The sequence below is a fragment of the Drosophila novamexicana genome, unplaced genomic scaffold, assembly GCF_003285875.2.
Source record: "Drosophila novamexicana strain 15010-1031.04,08,12 unplaced genomic scaffold, DnovRS2.1 tig00000193-arrow-pilon, whole genome shotgun sequence".
Lineage (NCBI taxonomy): Eukaryota > Metazoa > Arthropoda > Insecta > Diptera > Drosophilidae > Drosophila > Drosophila novamexicana.
In genome coordinates this window covers 7,608,154-7,629,452 of record NW_020824787.1, presented here as the reverse complement: position 1 = coordinate 7,629,452, position 21,299 = coordinate 7,608,154, and the positions used below count along the sequence as shown (strand labels likewise).

Genomic DNA, 21,299 nt, shown 5'->3' with positions numbered 1-21,299 from the left:
AGACTCCTGATGACTCAGCCCATAGGCCATAGAACGCACACCTCTTGACTCACCATCATCATCATGCAAGTCCAATGGGGCTTACAAACTTAATGCTAAATGGTTCTTGATAATGATCAATTGTGGGACAATATATCAAGGGGTTTCCTAACATTGTGACTCATTTACTGCAATCGAATGAGTCACTTTCTTCAAGTGTCCAAGGATCGTACGATTCGTATAACGATTCTGATAATGAACAATCTAAAGATTGATAGCACCCGAAATTTATTATCAATAACTTGAGTTAATCGATTAATATCGACAGAGAACTCTGTAACTACAAATTTCGACCAATTTTAAGGAACACAAATTGGATAAAATATTTAAAAAAAAATTAAGAGTTTAAATTAAATGAGTCAATATCAGTTTAAAGATTTTCCCTGTAATAATATCTATCGGAATAACTGTCAATAACCTCAGTTAATCGATTAATGTCGATATATTTATATATATATTTAAAATAACGAGTTTAGAGTTAAATGCGCGAGTTTCTTGAGCATATGAAAATTCTCAAAAATAATTTGCCATTACTCAAAAATTCCCAAGTCTTAAACTTTTGAAATAGCCAGCATTATAATTTGGACTTTCACCTGTGCGATTCATTTGAATTGCCCATCAATCTGGGCAAAGAAATTATCTGGTCTGCTATATGGACTATATAACATTTATTGATAATACTTTTACTTGTGCAATTTCTATTGCGATAAACAAGTCCCGTGCTCAAAAATTCTTCTAATTTTGTGCCTGAAGGTCAGTACCAGCGTCAACAATATATATATTTATAAAAAACAATAACAATAACAAAATAATGGGAGGAACAGCGGCAAGCACATGAAATGCCAAAATAATCTTTGAAATTGATATTGGGGTATTTATGTGCGTTGCACAGGAAATTGTATCGATGCGGCGCGTCTAACTGTTAAGTTATAAAAAAAAAGTAAAAGCAAAAGCATATTTTACAGCTCTGGCATCGGGTAGAACCGTGTGCTTTGTTATCGCTATCGGAACCGATTCGACAGTTGATTTGCGTAGGTGGCGCACGGCTCGCTAAATTCGTGTTGCGGTTTCTCTCTGATAGGTAGCTGCGTTCATTCACGTTCCACCTGTTGTTATCGCTGGCCCGACAACAGTTTGTCTTATCGATGCGGCATTTAAATGTATCTGCTGTTGAGGGGCTTTGCTGTGCGCTTAGCTGCTTTTTATGAATGGGAGCTGTCGTGCTTGAAGTTAAATTTTTCACTTTTTATAGCCCAATTGATTGTGTTCGGCTTGATTATAATCGGCTATCGAACAATAATTATATAGTCAGTTAATGACAGCTTCAAAATATAAAGAAATTCATATTTCAATGCACTTCCTTGTTTGATTTTTTCTTATAAATATGTGAGCATTTGTATTCATATATCTCTGTTATGGTAACAGCTATTGTTACTGTTACTGTACATGGTAATGTTAATGATTATGTTACTGTTACTGATTATGTTATTATTACTGTTACTGCACAGGATACTGTTACATTTATTGTCACTGTTACGATTACAGTGACTGTTAACGGGAATGTTACAGGCACTGTTACTGTCACTGTTAATGTTATTTAAATTAAATTATGTCTATAAAAACATAAGCTCGCCAGAAAAACAACTTTCAAATCAAATCCAAGATCCATTAAAAATGTCGTATATTATTTCACTCAATTTAGGGAATTTCCATTCAAAGCAGAGCACAATTTAAAGATAATTTCATTTAACGTATTTTATCAAAATATCTACGCTACGTACAAAATTGCAATCTTTATAAGCACAATTTGTGCTGTCTTAATCGATTTATATTCTATGTGTTTGTTTTTTATGTACCCCGAGAACCTTTGCACTACCGTAAAATACAATTGACTCTCACTTATGAAGCATTCCTTAGGCACACACACAGTGAAACCCACGATTAACGACTCTGAAGTGCCGCCAATAAACACGTAAACTTTCCACCCAAAAAAAAATTGCGCTAAAAGCGAAGTCTTTTTAACGGTAACAAAAAAAATAGAAGAAAAATAGCATAAAAATTCCGTTTATGGCTTATCAGCAAGCGCTATTTTGTTTCTTAACCAAAAATTTGCTTATCTGCAGAGCTTACAGTTAATTCATAAACTCAAAGAGAAACGTTTTTGTTTTTTTTTTTTGAGGGGGGGTTGCAGTAGGAATTGACAAAATAGGTTTTGTTGTGTTTGCCGACCCTTTGCCTACCCCATTAAATTTCGTATTGCAACACACAAAACACACAAAAAATCAGTTGAGTATCTGACGGATACACACAGCGCAAAAGATGATTCTAATACAAAAAGCCGGTTCGCAGACATGCGTAAAGCTACGTTTGCTTTGTGTATAACTCTGTGTGCGTGTGTGTGTGTGTGTGTGTGTGTGTGTGTGTGTGTATCTGTGTGCTTGCTGCCGAAATTTTATGTGCGTGTGTGTGTGTGTATGTGTCTATATCATATAGCAGCCCGGACAGCCCGTCGCATTTCCTCAAAAACTGCCGACCCGATCCGCCATATTTATTATACCCTATACGAATTGCATATGAATAAAGAAGGGGTATATTGTTATCGTTGCAAATGTATTTAATGAGCAGAAGTCTGACTCTATTAAGAGCCCAGCCAAAGAGACTCACAGCGTATACATATATAATCACCGAGTTTTTGCGTGTTATCGAAATCGATAAATATCGATATTTAGCCGCGCGTTCAAGAGCTCTAGATCTAGATTCTAGAATCTGTTAAGGTTATAAGTATGCGCGTTATCGAAATCGATAAATATCGATATTTATCGAGAGCTCTAGATCAAGATAGGACATCTTAGTGTTTATATAAAGAATACTTACATTTCACATATTGCATGCTGGCAACCCAGCTACAGGGTATCTCCTAGTCTGACCCCTTGTTGTTTTTTTTTATTTTCGTAACATTCACGTTAGTTTGTTTGTTGTTGTTACTGTAAGAATTCTTGAAAGTTCTTTGCCTGTATTTCTGTTTTATCACAATACTATATAAACATATCTGCTTTGACCAAACGGTTTTTTGATATTTTTGGGTTTATTTGTGAAATCATTTTCTATGTAGAAAAAATTGTTGACCTTGGTTAACAATTTGCGCATGTATTGCTTATATAACAAGCCGATATCGCGTTCAGCTTTATATGGCATACATATGCATATGTATATACATACATACGTATGTATGTATGTATGTATGTATGTATGTATGTACATCCATACATATGTTTCTTTCTTTGTTCTAATTGCCAATTCTGACTAAATGAAGTGAGCTGTCCCGTCATTCTATTGGCTTTCTGTTTGATTCATAGTGTTTTTGTGCTCTGTGGTCAGGTTTTTTATTTTATTTTTATTTTTTTGAGAATGTGTTTTTTTATTCTTTTCGCTTAGTAACGGCTCTTAGACATTTTATCATCACTTTCGTGGAAATTTAAAAAATCACTTTTTTGTGCATGGTATTTTTCGCAGATGTAAGTGTGAATATGCTCAGAATGTTGAAAATGACTTTTCATAACAATTCATTGATGGTCTCCAGGGAATTTTATAAACAAATGCATTTTACTTATGTACTTCAACATACATACAAATGTACATTTCCACTGATTAACCTTGACTGTAAAGTATCCTTGTTTTCAATAACAGACCGCCATTTTGCTTTGTTCTCATACAAGCATACATTGTACATAGTTTTAACAGAATTCATCGATACTCGCAGGCACACGCACACGTATACCAACACAGGCCTATAGGCATAACACTTTGAAGCCATATGCATGCAGAAAGCATTGCTGTTGCGCTTTGCTCGGCGTCGCTGCTGGCGTCGCTGCTGCTGCACATTAATAAAGCAAATGGTGGATACAGCTTTTGCATTCGATTGCCTGCCTCTGCCAATACTTGTGTGCGAGTGTGTGTGTGTGTGTGTGTGCAAATGCTGCTGTCCTTCGTTTGGCCAAGCAACAATAACGACCGCAAAAAAAAATGTTTACCAAGTTCAAGGACAGTTGCAGCGGCGTCGTCGCTTTTTGACGCTGGCGTTGGCTGTACGCGTGCATTGCAGAAGCTCTCCGACTCTCACTCTCATATTCGCCCCACACCCTTTCGCACACACACACACACACACACCTACTTGCGCTCCCTCTCTCTCTCCCTCTCTCTGGTGTTGCTTGCGTTTGTTATGCGCATTTAATTTTCAATTTGTTCACTGTACCGAACTTCATTTGAAGGCCGCATCGCAGTCGCAGTTGCTGCTGCTTGAATTCAAGTTCAAGGCGCAGCTGTAGCTGCTACACACATATGTATGCATGTATGTACATGCATGCAGGCTGTCTCTTTCTAATGCAATTAACATTTGCATGCTATGTAAAAGCTGTTTGCTTACATTTTTTCCTATTTCCCACAGCATCATGGCCGATCAGTTAGATAATGCATATGTATGTATGTATAAACAGTTATGCCTTAGGCTTGGTCAGTATTTCGAGCATCAGTTCTAAAGCTTTTGCCCTTTAACAAGTCACAGATTCTAACAAAAAAGCTGCTTTTAAGCTTAAAGCGAGGCTTTGTCGTCAAACAACCTGCAAAACGGGTTTTTGCCGAAAAAAGTAGAATGTACATACATACGTACATATGTACATATGTATGTATGTATACTTGTATATGCTTCTGCAGCAAACAAACTGGTATTTGCTTATGTATATGTATGTGTATGTACATTGAAATGTATCTACAGGATATTGCATTTATATTTGATAACAGGTGTTGCTTTATAGCAATAGGTACATTTATTTTCTGCTCAAATTAAATTTAGTTATATAAATTATAGTTGTAGTTACTAAGTTTAAGCGCTTCGGCTAAGGGCCTGTTTTTAAAAACTAAAATACTTCACATGCCTTGATAGTCAATATGAAATTCTAGAACATTCTACATTCTGCATGTTAAACATGTACATATGTACATATGTATTTGTGCTTAACTGCTGTTAAACTGATTATCTGCATTCCTTATGTTATTTAACATTCCGTTTAGCGCGCGTGCAACTTATCGTAAGTTATTGCCAATCCCCCAAGTTACACCCAGCTGCAACGCCCCCAAAAATTAAATCATAATGTTATTTTCATCACCGGAAGCTCAGCAATATGCACACCCTCCCCCCGTGCAACCTTCTTCTCCCTCCAGCTCCTTTCATTTGCGCATATGTGTACATGTAAAATCCTATATGTCATATGCTTATTTACACTTGCAAACTTGTTTTTTTTTTTGCTTGTAAATTCTGGAACCGCTCCTCGTTTGAATTTTGTTTATTTTTGATATGTCATTTTATAAATATACATTTAATATAATTATTTAACAACAATAATAATATAAAATGCAAATACAATATGTTCTCTCTCGCTCTCGCTCTCTCCATCTCTGTTACGCTTTTTCGGTACTGCAGCGCACAAAGAAGTTAAATTCGGCACGTATAAAAAAAAAAAAGCGGCGAAAAAAAAAACACTTGTGCATGCCGCCTCTTTTTCGGCTGTCGTCGTCTCCGTGTCGAATTATTTGTAACATGTGTGTGTGTGTGCGTGCGCGTACTGATGCATACATATGTACATATCTGTATTTATTTTGAGGTTTCCACAAATTTTTATGTATTGACTGTGGTTGTTGTTGTTGTTGTTGTGTCGATCCAGGCGACAGCCGAGACAACAACACGATCCCCCAGCCCCGGCAGCAGCTGAAATTTCGACTCTGGCTGGAAGCTTCACATTTCTTTTTACACACACACACACACACACGCGCACGCATGTGAGTGTAAACATGTTCACTTTGTTTTCGGATTTCTTTTCTTTACATTTTTCGAAAATAAATACGAAAAGAAAAAATGTATTATCGTCGTCATGAGCTTTTCGTGGGTTGTTGACCCTTTTGTGTGGCGAGCGCGGAATGAGGTTGCTTTGTCGCCGCTTGGACTTGCGCTGAGCGCAGCGTCTTTTCGTGCTATCAAAATGTAAATGAAATTTAGTAATTTTGTAACTGTTGCCGACGAAAATGCCCAACATATGCACTATTCTAGATTATTTAACAAGCGCTTTAAAAAAGTATGCAATGCAAATTTTTGCAACGTTCACATGCACACGTACACACGCACACATGCGCATAGAAACCCCCATTAGCGGCAGAAAACTGCACTGCGCTGCTAGCGTGCACAGCGACGCTGGCGTCAGCTGCAGGCAGCGTACAACGGCAGCGACAGCGGCAGCAGCGCAATCTCACACTCCACACAAAATGTTCTCTCTCACACTCTCTCGCCTGCATATCGCTCGTGTACTTTGCTCGTCGTTTTGTCATGAACTTGAACTACACGTGGAGGGCGTGCAAGTGTTTTCGACAGCACATTGCCTGGTTGCTGGCGTTTTACATTGCTTTTGCGTGCGCGTCCATAAGGAGGCCGTGCGTTTGTTTTCGACACCTTCCACAGCAGGCAATGCGCAACTGTCGCTGTCGCTGTGTGCATGTGTGTGTGTTTGCATTAATTGTATGTGCAGTGAGTAAGCACGTCGTTGCATGTTGTTGTTGTTGTTGTTGTTGTTGTTGCAAATTGCAGGCTGGACTGTGGGCGGATGGCAAGGTGACTGGAAAGAGAGAGACAGTCAAATGAAAGGGAAGTGCTTGCATGTGGGGCTGCTGCCACTGCGAAAGTGAAATTCTTCTTGTTGGGGTTGTTTTTGCTGCAGCCTTGATTTCCTTTCGCCTGCTACCTTGACATGGAAATAATTAAGTGCACAAACTAACGCAAAAAAAAAAAACAGAAAATAAAATAAATAGAAATCGCTATTGCAATGACAAATTGCGTCAGATTTTATTATCTGACTAACTAACTGCCGCAAAACTGTTAAGTCATGCTGTTATGAAAAGTCTAACATTAAAGTTATTATTTTAATTTGCACACGCGCTGCCATAACAGCTACCTCCCACAGCACCCACCAGCTCCCCCCACTCCATTGCCTACTAGAACACCAGCCGTAGCCGCACACGTTCAGCGCTCAGTACGACGCGTCTTGTCTCGCTGGCGGCGCGACGCGTCGTTTTGACCTAGGCCAACCGCTAGACTATATATGTATGTATGTATGTACACATAATTTGTTGGATTGATTCCCTCTCTCCTTTTGCCAACGTTTGCTCGCTCAATCGTACGCACGCATACATAGGCACGCCTATGCTTGTGTATGTATGTGTAGGTGTCCTCTGCTGACGCTTCTGTTAATCTCTTCGTCTAGACCTTCGCAACTTTTTGCGGACACTGGAAATGCAGATCCTTCAAACGGTATTGGAACTGGTTCCATGTGAACAAACAGTTGACTTTATAAATTGACTTTTAATTCAACTATTTAATTACTCTTATGAAAGAGTTGTTGTTGGCAGTTATAGACGTAATTATAATGCAATAAAAATATGGTCAAATTAAAAATAAATTATTGTTAACTATAATTTAAGCCACAAACTAACTTACAAAAAGTATAAAAGTTGTATACTTTGTTTAAAAGGAATAAAATCATAAATTATATTATATTCAATTCTGTTTGCTGGAATATTCTGATTTCCAGAGCTAGCAATAACAATTCGTCTGGGTATTTCCAGTAACATGCGCTAAGTTCCCGGTCACACGATTCTCTACTCTCTTATCAATATCTTATCGGTCATGACAGTTTCTTTTTTTTTCATTTTTTTATTTTAGTGCGTCCCTGAAAGGCTTCCGCAACAAAATTTCATTCAGTAGTTTTCCCACATTAAAATTTCAACTAGACTAAACAAAAAAAAAAAAAAAACTTAATGAATACGCCGCAGGCGAATTCTATCTTATCGCGACCGTAGCGAAAATTTTTAATTGAAAGCTCAAATAGAAAAAACAACAACAACAACAGCAATAACAGCAACAATAAGAAGAAGAGTTTGTTGTAATGGATACGCCAGACAAATGGTCAGAAAATATGTAAACAAATCACAGAGACTGCGACAGACAAGGCGAGAGAGAGCGAGCGAGAGAGAGAGAGAGAGAGAGCGAGAAAAGCTTACAATTTGCTTCAATTTAAATGTTCATTGACCTCCCAAAAAAACAACAACAACAAATTGTAGCTCTATGGCACACAGAGTACATACCCATACATATATGTATATGTATGTATATATGTATAGCATATTTATGTATGTAAATGTGTCTGTTCCCATTCACAGAGGTGTGTGCTGAGGGTCTGGGTCTCGGCTATTTTGAGGAGCACTCACTAATTGCTGGAAATTGTGGAACTTGTGCGTTCCAGCTTTAAGAAGATTGAATATATAAAAGACCTAAATAAATTATAATACAAAATCTATAACTTAAACTAGAGCTTCAATTAAGAGCATAGAACAGTCGTAAGACTAGGCATAGCTTTAAGTAAAACTATATCGTGGCGATATTTGTCAATTTCAACTTTTTACATTTTTATGATCTGAACAATCTTGAATCTATATTATATAGATTCTTCAAATACATGCCATATATATATATATATATATATGTGTGTGTGTGTGTGTGTATTCTCCTTCAATAACTCCTTCTCTATAAAGCTTACAATAACACTATTAAATTCACGCGAGTCTTATGACAAGGGGGGTTTTTTTTTCCAGTTAAAATCTGAAGTTTTTAGTACACATAATGCCAGCTGTTATTATCAGATATCAATATCAGTTGCACTTGTCTGTGTATACAACTAAATTTCTAACAATTATTATTTTAATTTACTGACTAATAGTCTGGCATTTAATAGATTGAAAATTTAAGAGAGACTAACAAGTTTTTAAAAATAAAATAAGCTTACAATTATAGAAAACTATTAAACGCCAATTAAACAGCTTAAAAGAATTATTATTAAGTAAATTAATAAAAGTCACCATGTTCCACTCTTTAATTTCCCATTTGCATTATCTGTTCATAAATCTTGTGGCTCTCTCATCTTTTATGCTCTCTCTCTCCCTCTCTCTCTTTCTTACTCGTTTCTCGCGTCGCTAACGCTCTTTCTCTTTTGCTCTTATTATCGGTTATGAGTCGCCTAACTGATCTATCCAACATACAAGTTAGCTGTTCCCAGACGGCGCTCGATCTGTTCCAAGACCAGTTTCAAGCGCGTTGCGCTCCATTTCTGAGCTATCCCAACAAAAATAACGGTAAACAGCTTGATTTCAAACGAAACATACGAGTATTGCCCAGCACTAAATGTGCGAGTGGGTAAGGTGTACCTGTCTCACAAGGGGTGTGGGAGGGCGAGAGGGGGGGGGGGGGGGGTAGGCAGCAGATCTACACGATCATTGACCGAGCTCTTATTGTGCGCTTCTCGTGCTTTTAAACTCATAAATAGATAAAAAAAAAAAAAAAAAAATTATTTCGGTGTGTTTCTTTTGGACTTACCTTCAAAGCGCAGTATGAAATAGAGCAAGAATGGGAAAGAGCGCAAGAGAGAGAGAGAGAGAGAGAGAGAGGGAGAGATCATGCATACACACATACATATGTGATATGTATTTAATTTCGTTTCGACAGACACACGAAAATAGTTTTTGTGTCGAATGTTAATGAACTTTTGCGCCAGTTTAACGAATTGTGTGAGGCACAGTCCAACAAACACACACACACACACACACACACATGCACACACATACCTGGCACTGTAAAGCAAACAACAACAAAAAACTTGAAAAAGTTTTTTGAACTTGCGTGCAATGAAAAAATTATTCTTTTTTTCCATTGGACTTTTCATGCTTTTAGCGCTTTTCAAGTTTCAAGTTGTCGAAGGTGGAAATGATCACAAAATCAGGATCAGAAACTGTTCTTTATATGAATAAGAAGAAGCTGTAGTCAAGTATTGTATTAATATTGTATTTTTTTTCGATTTCGATTTCGAAATACTTTCTATACGCATCTTTAGATTATGTTGATAATCAGTGAAATATTTATAGGGTATTCTGCTTCTTCTTTTTAGTTTTATTATTGAGACTTTGACATGACCAGCTGAAATAGAGTGTTATATATATGACATATGCGATCGGTAATCTAGAAGTGCTCTACCCTATTTCAAAGCTATTGCGTTAGGCCCGTCCAGCCGTATCTAATCTAATCAACTGATTTGCAAAAATGCTCGCAATTTACATAGTATTTTAGTGGCTTTAACTTTTATGTCATCGTTACTATTTCTGGCGCATATATATCTATTTGAATGATATTTATAAAGGGTATTATGTAGATTAATGTATCAAATTCAGCATGACTCAGTTGAAAATCAAATGTTGTCAAATGATGGTATTCTTTTTTGTCTTGTTTTTTTTTTGATAATATGATAAGATTTGGATTTTTGGTTGTTGCGATGAGTCATAGCACTCGTTTAGCACTTGATATGTTCATATGCTCAGATGTTTTCGCTCAAATTCGAATGAACTCAAATAATATGCCACTTCATATAGCTCGTAAGTTTCTAGTCATAGGTTGCTCGACTCACATCCAGAAAGTACTCGCATAATTTCCCTTTCAAATTGCCCTTATTTGTTTACTTTGTAGCTCAAATAGGAAACCACTCGAAGAGTCATTTCTCCAAAACTCCCATAATTTCCCTTTTCAAGTTCTTTGATTTTACTCTAACAATTCCTAACAAAGTAGTTATTTCCTCCTCATATGTTTCTTAACACACATTAAGAAAGTACTTCAATAATTTCCCTTTCAAATTGCCCTAATAAAGTAATTTTATTTATGAAACTAGCTCAAATTTCCCACTCAAATTGCCCATCCTAAAGGCGCTCCGAATTTCCCACTCAAGTTGTTGCGCTCACTCGCTCAAACTCGAAAAAAGTCGCTCAAATAAGAGACTAGCTCAAATTAGAAACCACTCAAATAATTTCCCGCTCAACCTAATTCGTTTAAAATACCATAAACTCGCTTTTCCCAATTGAATGCACGTCGCGTCTCGCACTTGGGAAATTCTGTTTGTCAGAACACAGATCAATGGGCCGACGGCTCATGTTGTTGGTGGTTGGTTTTTTCTTCTTCTTTCTGTTCTTGGTCTGGTTTTTGGGTTTGGGTACGGGCTCTCAGCATATTTTTCGGCAACTCACCCACCAGTCTCCGGTGCACCATCAAACGTAGAACTTCGCGTGCGGCAATGTGAGAGCTCTGCACAGTACTCGCCTCCCAGTTGAGTTGTGCGTGCGTGCGTGTGTGTGTGTGTATGTGTGTGTGTGCATGAGTGGAGCTCGAAAATGACCGATTTCCCAATGAACGATATCCTAAGATCGTTTAGAAAAATGCGCATGCATAAGTGCTCCGGTCAAGGCACTCACCTGATTCCGCATCATCATCATCATCATCAGCATCATCATCATCATCATCATCATCATCATCAGCAGCAGCAGCAGACCCAAAACTATCCGCACTATCAACAGCCGCCCGTTCAACAGTCCAAAGATCTGAAAAAGATTATCAAAATTATCAAAAAGAGTGTTATTAAGCAAAAAATTACGCGAAAAATGAAAATTGTTGTCTAAACGCAGGCAAAGAACTAAAAAGTTTAACAAACAAGAAAGTGCAAAAAAAAATATATATATATATATATATATATATATTAAGAAAGATATAGGAGGAATTCAAATGAAATACGCCTAGAACTTAAGACTGTCGCTATACAAAAATTCAAACTCAGGACTGATTTACAAAAAAAAAACAGTACAAAAAAAAACAAGTCTGAACTCAAGAACTTTATAATACTATATAATATACCCAAAAAGATCTCCGAGCACATAGATAACCTAAGACTAAACATGGACTGCCACAAAACTTTGGACTAAAACCAAGAAAATCAAAAATTCGACATCTTTAGTTTTGGGCAGCATAAAGAAAAGCATATTATCGGACACCATGACGGAGCGAACCAATGAGAAAAAGACTTGGGGGACCAAGCAAAATTGGATTAAGGATGCGCTGAATAAATCCGGCACGGAACTGCTCGATGTATCCAAAACTAAGGCTAAAGCAGCGCCAAAGAGAACAAATGGCAAAGGTAAAGAAAAGCGCCAGTAACAAGCCGGGAAAAACTTTGCCGTAATCCCCCCCCCCCCCCCCCCCCCCCCCCCTCCGAGCAGGCCAAAGCGTACGCCATTTTGTTTTGGTATACGCAGTTCAGTTTCTCTTGCTTGTAGAGTGATGGGAGTGGTGGGGTGGAGGGGGGGGGTGCGTGTGTGGGGGAGCAAATCAAAATAACAAACAAAAGAGAGAAGTCGCAAATGCCGGTTTCCGAGCTTCACAAGCTGCGACAAATTTCCCTAGATTAGGGAAATTTTCGAATAATTCCCGCATTTACCGTTCATGCTAGTGCGTAGTTCGGGGTATAAGAAACCCCACCCTGCCTCTCTCTCTCTCTCTCTCTCTCTCTTTTTCTTTGACACTCCTCGCAGTCCTTACCCCTCAAGCTTATGCGTTTTCCTTTCCATTTATTTTTTTTTCGTGAAAACTTGGGCCGGCAATAACAGAAAATTGCGTAGTTCGAGTGCGTAGGGTGGTTTTTTTTTTCAGTTGTTGTTGTTGGTGCCAAGGGGGCCCCCCACCCTTAACGGGTTTTCCGTTTTCCCAACCACCAACGAACTTAATGCGCGGCTACCTTTTGGGCTTTTGCGTTGTTACTCATCGCTGCTGGCACGGCCAAGGAAAATGCGTAATGCAGGTTGTCAAGTTCTTAAACAAGACCAAGACCAGGGTTGCAAACACCTCGAAAGACTCTCAAGTCCTCTCTAGAGTGCGTAGAAACTCTCGTCATATGCTTTGAATTGACTTTCGGAAAGTTCGATGAACAGATACAAAATGGTTTTCTTTTAAGAAGAACTAAGACAAAGTTTGCTAATCTTTTCTCTTCTTTAAATAAATTTTTTTTTTATAGGGTTTAGTGATCTTTCTTAATTAAATTATGGAGGCTGCTTAGTTTGACTCTCACTTAATAGAATAGAAGATCAATTTAATTTTGTAAATTGTTAAATTAAATATTCCAAGTTGATCAATTTTACTTAAACTAAATTTAATTTAAATTTCGAGTTATTTTTGGCATATTAATTAATTTAAAACTTTTTTTTTATATTTTTGTAGTTTTTTTTTTTAATAATTATATTTTAGATTATTAAATATATTTTATTATATTATATTAATTTTAAAATAACGTAAATCTTTTTTTCATTATATTTTTTTTTTAATTAAGCAAACATATTTTCACTTTAAGGTTAGTTTTTTTTAAACTTATATTATGGATATTTATATTTTTAAGTGTATTTGATTATTAACACATTTTTAGTAATTTACAAGTTTTTAAACTCATTTTAGGTAATTTTTTATTGCTTATAATAAAAGTTAGATTAATATTTTTTTTTTTTTTTTATATTTTATACTATTTGAAAATATATTTGAAAATATACTATATATTTGAAATTATACTGTTTGAAAATTTCTAATTAATATTAATTATTTATATATATTACTTATTAATATTAACTTTGCGCTTCCCTTTGTCCCCATCTCTTTGCAGATTCATCCACAACCAACATGGTCTACTATCCCGCTAATCAGCTGCTTATAAAGACGGAGCAGCCCAGTCAGACGCAATTCTGCCTGCAGACGCCACTCACCGCAACGAGCGGTGGCGGCATTGGTGTTGCGCCACCTGGCGGTCAGCATGAGCACTACGAGCTATTGCAGACGCCGCAGCAGCGACAATTGCAGCAGCTGCAACAGCAGCAGCAGCAGCAACAGCAACAACAGCAACAGCAACAGCAACTTGCCAGCTATCAATTGGTCCTGCAACAACAACAACAACAACAACATAAAAGTATTACAACAACAACAGCAACAACTACAGCAGCAGCAGCAACAACAACAACTGCCACACAGCAGCGCATCAAAACAGAGCTGCCCTTGGCGTATGGCTCAGCGGCGACAACTAAAACGCTTGCCACGCCCCGCAAGCCCAACATCAACAAGCCGCAGTTCAAGTGCGAGCAGTGCGGCATGACCTTTGGCAGCAAATCGGCGCACACCTCGCACACGAAATCGCACGCCAAGAATGCGGATCTCGCACTGGGCCTTAAGGGTGCCACAATGGGCGCCAGCAGCAGCTCGAGCAGCTCCGGCATGCCGCCGATCGAGCTGAACGAGTCGGGCCTGCCGCTGGGCATACCCAAAAGTCCGACCATCAAGCCGCTGGCCAATGTGGCCGCCGGCGCCGATCCCTATCAGTGCAATGTGTGCCAGAAGACATTTGCGGTGCCCGCGCGTTTGGTAAGTGTCATGGCTATCATAACTAGCTAGTCTGAATGGGGTTAGCCCGGGAGAGGGATGGGGTTGTGGGCTGTTCTTTAAAATACTTATTTTCCTGTGTTTCACCCATTTTCCGCACATTTGCGTGGATTTGCCAAAGTTAAACAATTCGAATAAGTATTTTATGTTGAGCTCTGAAAATGTGCTTGCAAATATTTCACATTTTGGCATACAAACTTTCACGTACATTTCCACCCCGATGGGTGGAATTGCCGAATTTCGGTTAAGTAGCTTTGCAAATAAGTTTTACATTGATCTTTGATCTAAACAAAACAAGAAAACGCCAACTTGCTGATTTAAACCATTTTCCACTCTTATGTGTGGATTTGTTATTTCCACTGAAACGAAAACCCGCTCTAAGTCTGGCTTTCACATCATTTCTCTTGTGATATAAGCGAGAGAAAAAACTGATTTTCACAGATTTCACTTATTTTCCACACATGTGAGTGAAAATTTGTCTTTTTTTTTTAAAGAAATTTCCACACTATGCAGATTTTTAATTGAAAATCTAGAGTTATTATTCAGAAATATGAATTTAAATATTAGGGTGGAGTTTGAAGAGCTGCACTCATGCCTATTCCAATTGTTAATCTTACAGATCCGGCATTACAGGACGCACACGGGCGAGCGTCCATTTGAGTGCGAGTTCTGTCACAAGCTGTTTAGCGTTAAGGAGAATCTGCAGGTGCATCGGCGCATCCATACCAAGGAGCGACCGTACAAGTGCGATGTGTGCGAGCGTGCCTTTGAGCATTCCGGAAAACTGCATCGTCACATGCGCATCCATACGGGCGAACGGCCGCATAAGTGCTCCGTCTGCGAGAAGACATTCATACAGTCCGGCCAGCTGGTTATCCATATGCGCACGCATACCGGCGAGAAGCCATACAAATGCCCGGAGCCCGGCTGCGGCAAGGGCTTCACCTGCTCCAAACAGCTGAAGGTGCACTCGCGCACCCACACCGGCGAGAAGCCCTACCATTGCGACATCTGCTTCCGTGACTTTGGCTACAATCATGTGCTCAAGCTGCATCGTGTCCAGCATTACGGCGCCAAGTGCTACAAGTGCACCATATGCGATGAGACCTTCAAGAACAAGAAGGAGATGGAGGCGCACATTAAGGGCCATGCCAATGAGCTGCCCGAGGATGAGGTGGAGGCCGCTGCAGCCGCTGCAGCAGTCGCAGTTGCCTCATCCATAGCCAGCAACTCGGAGAGCAGCAACAATTCGCCGCCCAGCTCGCCGCCGGCTGTCAAAAAGCCGCGTCAGCCGCGCAGCATTAAGGCAGCCGCAGCAGCCGCTGCTGCCGCTGTGGCAGCTGCCAGCGCAGCGCCGCTTTCGCCCGGCTCCATCTCATCCATATACTCGCCGGCCAGCAGTCAGGCCTCGACGCCGCCGCAATATCTGGCCACAACGGCGCCCAACGAGCCGGATGCGCTGAGTCGCGATAGCGGCGTCGCCAGCGCCCCTCAGCTGCTGTCCAGCTATGCGGACGAGGAGCTGCCCACGGACTTGAGCATGCAGCAGCAGCAGCCGGCGCCTCAAATGATCTACTATCAGCCACAGACGCCCAGTCTAGTGGAGCTGCAGCCCAGCACGCCCGCACCTGCGCCCTCCGGCCTGTCGGCGCTGCTGCAGGCGGCGAGCATGGCGCGAGACGAACACGCCGATGACAATGACAACGATGAGGATGTGCAGGTGGCTGCCTTGCAAATGATGCAGCTGCGACGCGGACATGCCGCCACGCCACAGTCCCAGCCACAGGCACAGGCACAGCCCCAATCCCAATCCCAATCCCAGCCCACGTTGCATGTCAGCGATCTGGCGGCCAACTATGATGACACGCACGAGGCGAATGTGCTCATCGAGCACTTCAAGCGCGGCGACTTGGCGCGTCATGGACTGCACAAGGGCTATGTGCCGGTGCCCATGTATGAGTAAGTAGCAGCTGCCATTCGACTCGACTTCGACTTTTATTAACTGAATCTCTCTCTCTCTCTCTCTCTCTCTGCCTCACACAGATCTGCCCTGCCCAATGCGGACATAGTGCGTCGCGTTGAGGCGGCCATTGGACTGCGCTCCAGCACCGAATCGCCAGAGCGCAGCTCCTCGCCCGAAAGCGATTCCCTGATGATGGCCGATCGCAATGTGTTGACCCTGCCGCTGCGCAAGCGCAAGCACTACATGAACGAGGGCGAGGCCAGCAGCGTTGTTGGTGGCGGCGTCGGCGGCGGCAGCAGCAGCGGCGCCAATAATAGTGCAGCGGGCGGCGTCAACGAGACGGTGGCAACAATAGCCACTGCACCAAATGCCACAACAGATGTTGCCGCCAATGCTGCCGGCGCCAAGGTGATGCGCATGAGCTCCGTCATCCAGTTTGCCAAGGCCACGTAGTGGAAGCAGCGGCAAGGGCAACGGCAGCGGCAACTAATCAGCATAAAGACTGTTCAATAAATTCTAACTGAAATTAGTTTTAGTTTACAAATTTAATGTTTAATGTTGCATGCAGCAATGTTTTGTCAATGTTTGTGTTTGTGTTTGTTTTCTTTTTTAAGCAGCGAGAAATGCCAAAAGTATTATAAAAAAGCAAAATATCTTTTAAAACAAAAAGAAGAAAAGCAACAAATTGTATGTCCTATTACGTTTATATACTTTTAATATGTGTATTTTGTTAAATGTTTCGTATATATGTTTTTTTTTAACTTTTAATTTGTGCGTTGTGTTTTTTGTTTAAGTCACATTGCAACAACAATTGGCATTGCACTTCAAATTTAAAGCAAAATCAACAATGAAATCCAACAACAACAACAACAACAAAAACAACAACACATAACAATAATAAGCTACGTACATAATGAAATACATTTAAATATTTATGCTAATTAAGGCCATATTGGCAATATGCAGCAGCAGCAACTAAATACAATTAATATACAATACATACACATATAATTCTAAACTAAACCTACATATTACATATAACTGCAATTATATAATTATGTAACTAATGCGCGCCCATCAATTCATTATATGTTTAAGTAATCATCCAAAATTTAAATCAATTTGATATGCATTTTATATTTGATACAAGCAAAAACTAAAAAACAAAAAAAAAAAAAACAATAATATAAAGAATTGAAATGAAACGTAAGAAACAAACATCATGCAACAAAATTCACTTGAAATGTAAATCACAACAATTTAATACACTATTTTACTATACGGAGAATAATGAACTGATAAGCAAAGAGCAAGCAAGCATAATTAAGTTTAAATTAAACAGACAAAAAACAACAAATAAAAAAAAAAAAAAAAAAAAAAACAAAGCAAAAATCTATGTAAAACGCATATTTAGTGTGCGCCATAAATAATTTTTTGTAAACGCTAAGTAATATACATATAGTTATAAATTGTAGCATGAAATATTTCAAGCAAGCGCAAGCGAAATAATAAAAAAACCAAATAGCATAAAAATAAAAAATAAAAATTCAAATTCAAATACAGCAACAGGCGGGAAATGTAATGTGATAAAACCTAAGCGCGCCAATCGAGTAAAAATGTTAACGTTTTCAGTGAACGGCAACTTTACGTGTACAGTGAATCGGAATGTTAAGCAGCTGTTAGCTTGGCCACGCTTAATTAACTGCGCGCGCGTGTGAAAAATTGTGAAAAAGTAAGTGTATAAGCAAAATTAATAGATTAATCAAAGTGCAAAGCTTTTTTTTAACATATATACCAAGTAGTTCTTGTGTTAATGTCGGAAAGTGTCAAGTATATGTGCGTTTTTGTAAGAATAAAAATGAAAACCTGCAAACAAGCGGGAAATGTAAAGTGCTAGTGAAGTGAGCGCTTACAATTGGAGCAGACATGTCAACGTTTGCAGTGAACGGCAACCAACCCAACTACAGCGATATGTACTGTTAAGTGACTCTTACTTAACAGAAGCTTAGAAAATAACGCGCGCGTTTGAAAGCTTTGAAAAATAAGTGAACTATTATATTACAAATTGAACCATATTTTTAACGGCGACTTTATTATTGCCTAACAGAAGGAATTAACGTGTAAGTAAAAGCTCAGTTTTTCGTTATGTATATTCCATTTATTGCTATATAACTGCAGTTCATTCACCTGTTTTAATTTATATTTTTTTTTATAATAATCAAATATCAATTCGATTGCAAGCTATTTACTGTCATATAACAATTATGAACGATAAATTTGAGATAATTGAAGCAAAATTATGATACAATAACGAAAGCTACAGTGAGTGTAGGAGATAAGGCAGCCGACACAAAAAAACAACTATACACTTAAAATAATTAGTGGGAGCTAGGTTCATGTGGGTGATGGTGGTGTAGGAGGGTATAGCCTATTACAAAACTAAACATTGTTTATGAACTAATAATGCAAATTGATTCAGCCGGTCGAGCAGGCAGTCTTCAGATGCCAATATACGAGCAGAACACAAACACCACAAATATCATGACAATCATGAAGAGAATGGCAAGCCAAGCGGGAATTGTGCCTGCAAAGAAATAGGGCATGAGATTTGCTATTGATTTAGAGGGAACTTCCAAGAGATACTTACGCCGCTGCGGCAGGCTGTGTATGCAAACTTTATTGTCCACGGATATGGAGAGCACGGCTGCCTCGGTATCGCTGGAGATGGGCGGTCCCTCCTCGTTGGTAATGGGCAGAAACTGTAGTCCGGTCACAAACATGGAGTGAGCATGGGGAATATGCAGCACACGCTGTTGTTGCCAAAGAAAACAAGTTAATTTCTAGTACAAATCCGTGCGAAAACACGCCGCTCACCTGCAGACTAAACGCTATGTACATGGATACGCTGCCCGAGAACATGGTGCCCACGGCCACAAATCTGCCATCATCCCTGACGGCCAGCGAGGACAGACTCTCGTCAATGGGCACCGCGGCGCGCAGCTGACCGCTCGCACAATCCCATTGCTGCAGATAGCCACGTTGCTTGCCCACCTTGCCGAACGGATTGGCAATGGTGTAGAGCCTGTAGTTATCCTTGTGCGCCTCCACGGTGCCGTAGCGACAGCGCTTGAACAAATATTTGGCACCCTCTGGCGTTTGCCATTGCAGCTTGTGATGCTGCTTGCCCGTGCTCAGATCCCAAACGATGCCCTGCGCATCCTTGGAAATGCTCACAATATATTTGCAGTCGGGACTAAAGTCCAGATCATCGATTTCCTTGGTATGCGCCGCCAGCTGGGCGCTCAGCTTAATCTGTGGAAAGCTCCAGATGCGCAACTGTCCGTCCGTGCCGCCCGTGGCCATCAGCTGTCCATTACCACTGATGCGCACCACGCGCTGCAGCGGCTCCGCGCCGCTCAGGAAATCCGTTTGCACCACATCCGCCGCTTGGATATCGAAATGCAGACGCTGGAACTGCTTTAGAATATCGTCGGCAGTCGCCGGTTTATTGCCGGGTCTATTATGGCCATTGGGTAGCGCCTCCACGCCGGAATGTGCTGCGCCCCGCTGCCGCACGCCATTCTCATGCGGACGCTCGACTGGCGCTGGCTTTCGGTCCCGATCCGTTTCATCCTCGGATGCGATGCGTGGCTGAACGTAATACATTTGACAATGCGCCTCCTGGCCGGCGCACAGATACGCACGCCGTCCGCTGTTGCGAACCGCAAAATTCATGACCACATTGGCGCCCGTCTCGTGGCGCAGCACCTCCTCCGCGCAAAAGTGGCTGCCGTTGTGATAAAGCTCGTAGATTTCCTAAACAAAAAGCCATAGTTACAGAGATGGATTCAACTGGCTTGAAGAGAGTCGGGTTCTTCTATATTTATGGCCCGCATAGTTGACCACTTGGACATATATTCGACACACTTACAAAGCCATTTGCAACGCCTGTTTTGCTGGAACCGCCGCCGCCGGCAACCAAAATGTGGCGACTGGTGAGCATGTCCACCGCGTAGAGCGGAAAATTGACTCTCGCCAGCAGGCCGTCGCTGGGCCTGCGTGTGGGTGCCATTATCAATAATTAATAGCTATCGAGCGTTTTGTTGTGCTTGTTTTACTGGTTTCTTTTCGTTTTATCAGCAGCTCTGAGTCAGGCGCATTTAATGTGAGAGACCGTTTTGTAGTTATTGTAGAAAATATATATTTAAATCAATTTTGTTGCTTTCAAACGTTTACTTTCATATTCTAGTTGTTATTGTGAATTGTTTACTATTTACACTACTAACATTTGTTAATTTTCTAATTTGTTTGTCGCGTCGGTGTCGTGAAAGTCGTCTAAAATCCACGTACACTTGACCCGATTCAGACATTCACTGGGCAGCGCAGCTGTTTGCCAGTCACAACGAAACGTGTACAGCAGTGTTAACATTATGCTAAATATTTAATAGCGCATTTAAGTGAAAGAAGCGTAGTATTATAAGCTACTATTTTGTGCATATATACTTATTCTTATTCTTATTATTATTTAAAATCTGCCCGCTTTTTGGGCAATCATTTAAAAGCGTACAGATTTTAAATAAAAAATAACAATTCAAACATTTGCGCACGCAGATAAATGCAGTGTTGCATTTTTAACAGCGGCAGCTGTTTCCTATCGAAAACCTATCGAACTTTCACAGCCGCACAGAAACTGCAGTATTGCATTTATGTTTGGCCAGTTTGTGCTCGTTGAAGTTTTGCATAAGGCAAACAATAAATTCGATGTAATGCAATGACAAGCGTACCAAAAACTCGTCAAAAGTTGGCGCATATGGACACAGATAAAAAAGCTGATCCGCTAACAGTGAACGATATGGAAATTGGGCCCATAAAAGTTGAGCAAGACACGAGCACAGATGATGAAAGCAACGAGGAGTCGGA

At 40.1% G+C, this 21,299-nt stretch overlaps 3 protein-coding genes across 4 annotated transcripts in view; 2 read left to right on the top strand and 1 right to left on the bottom strand.

Annotated features, from left to right (window-relative positions):
- Positions 1-17,023, top strand: part of LOC115758680 (Krueppel homolog 1) — a 36,870-nt gene extending 19,847 nt beyond the window's left edge. For both annotated transcript variants that reach the window (XM_030699421.1, XM_030699420.1), the window contains exons 2-4: positions 13,650-14,398; positions 15,036-16,375; positions 16,460-17,023. In XM_030699421.1, the coding sequence (XP_030555281.1) occupies positions 13,667-14,398; positions 15,036-16,375; positions 16,460-16,832 (2,445 nt within the window). In that variant the 5' untranslated portion in view covers positions 13,650-13,666 and the 3' untranslated portion in view covers positions 16,833-17,023. The remainder of the gene's footprint in view (positions 1-13,649; positions 14,399-15,035; positions 16,376-16,459) is intronic.
- Positions 11,344-11,628, top strand: LOC115758685 (POU domain, class 3, transcription factor 3-A). The gene has a single exon (XM_030699428.1). It carries the CDS (start codon positions 11,344-11,346, stop codon positions 11,626-11,628), a length of 285 nt encoding a protein of 94 aa, XP_030555288.1.
- A 1,511-nt stretch (positions 17,024-18,534) lies between the features above and the next one.
- On the bottom strand, positions 18,535-20,723 carry LOC115758682 (prolactin regulatory element-binding protein). The gene is made up of 4 exons (XM_030699423.1): positions 20,311-20,723; positions 19,254-20,195; positions 19,027-19,189; positions 18,535-18,963 (listed from the first exon to the last, which is right to left on the bottom strand). Exons 1-4 carry the CDS (start codon positions 20,449-20,451, stop codon positions 18,878-18,880), a joined length of 1,332 nt encoding a protein of 443 aa, XP_030555283.1. The 5' UTR covers positions 20,452-20,723; the 3' UTR covers positions 18,535-18,877.
- Positions 20,724-21,299: the final 576 nt, after the last annotated feature.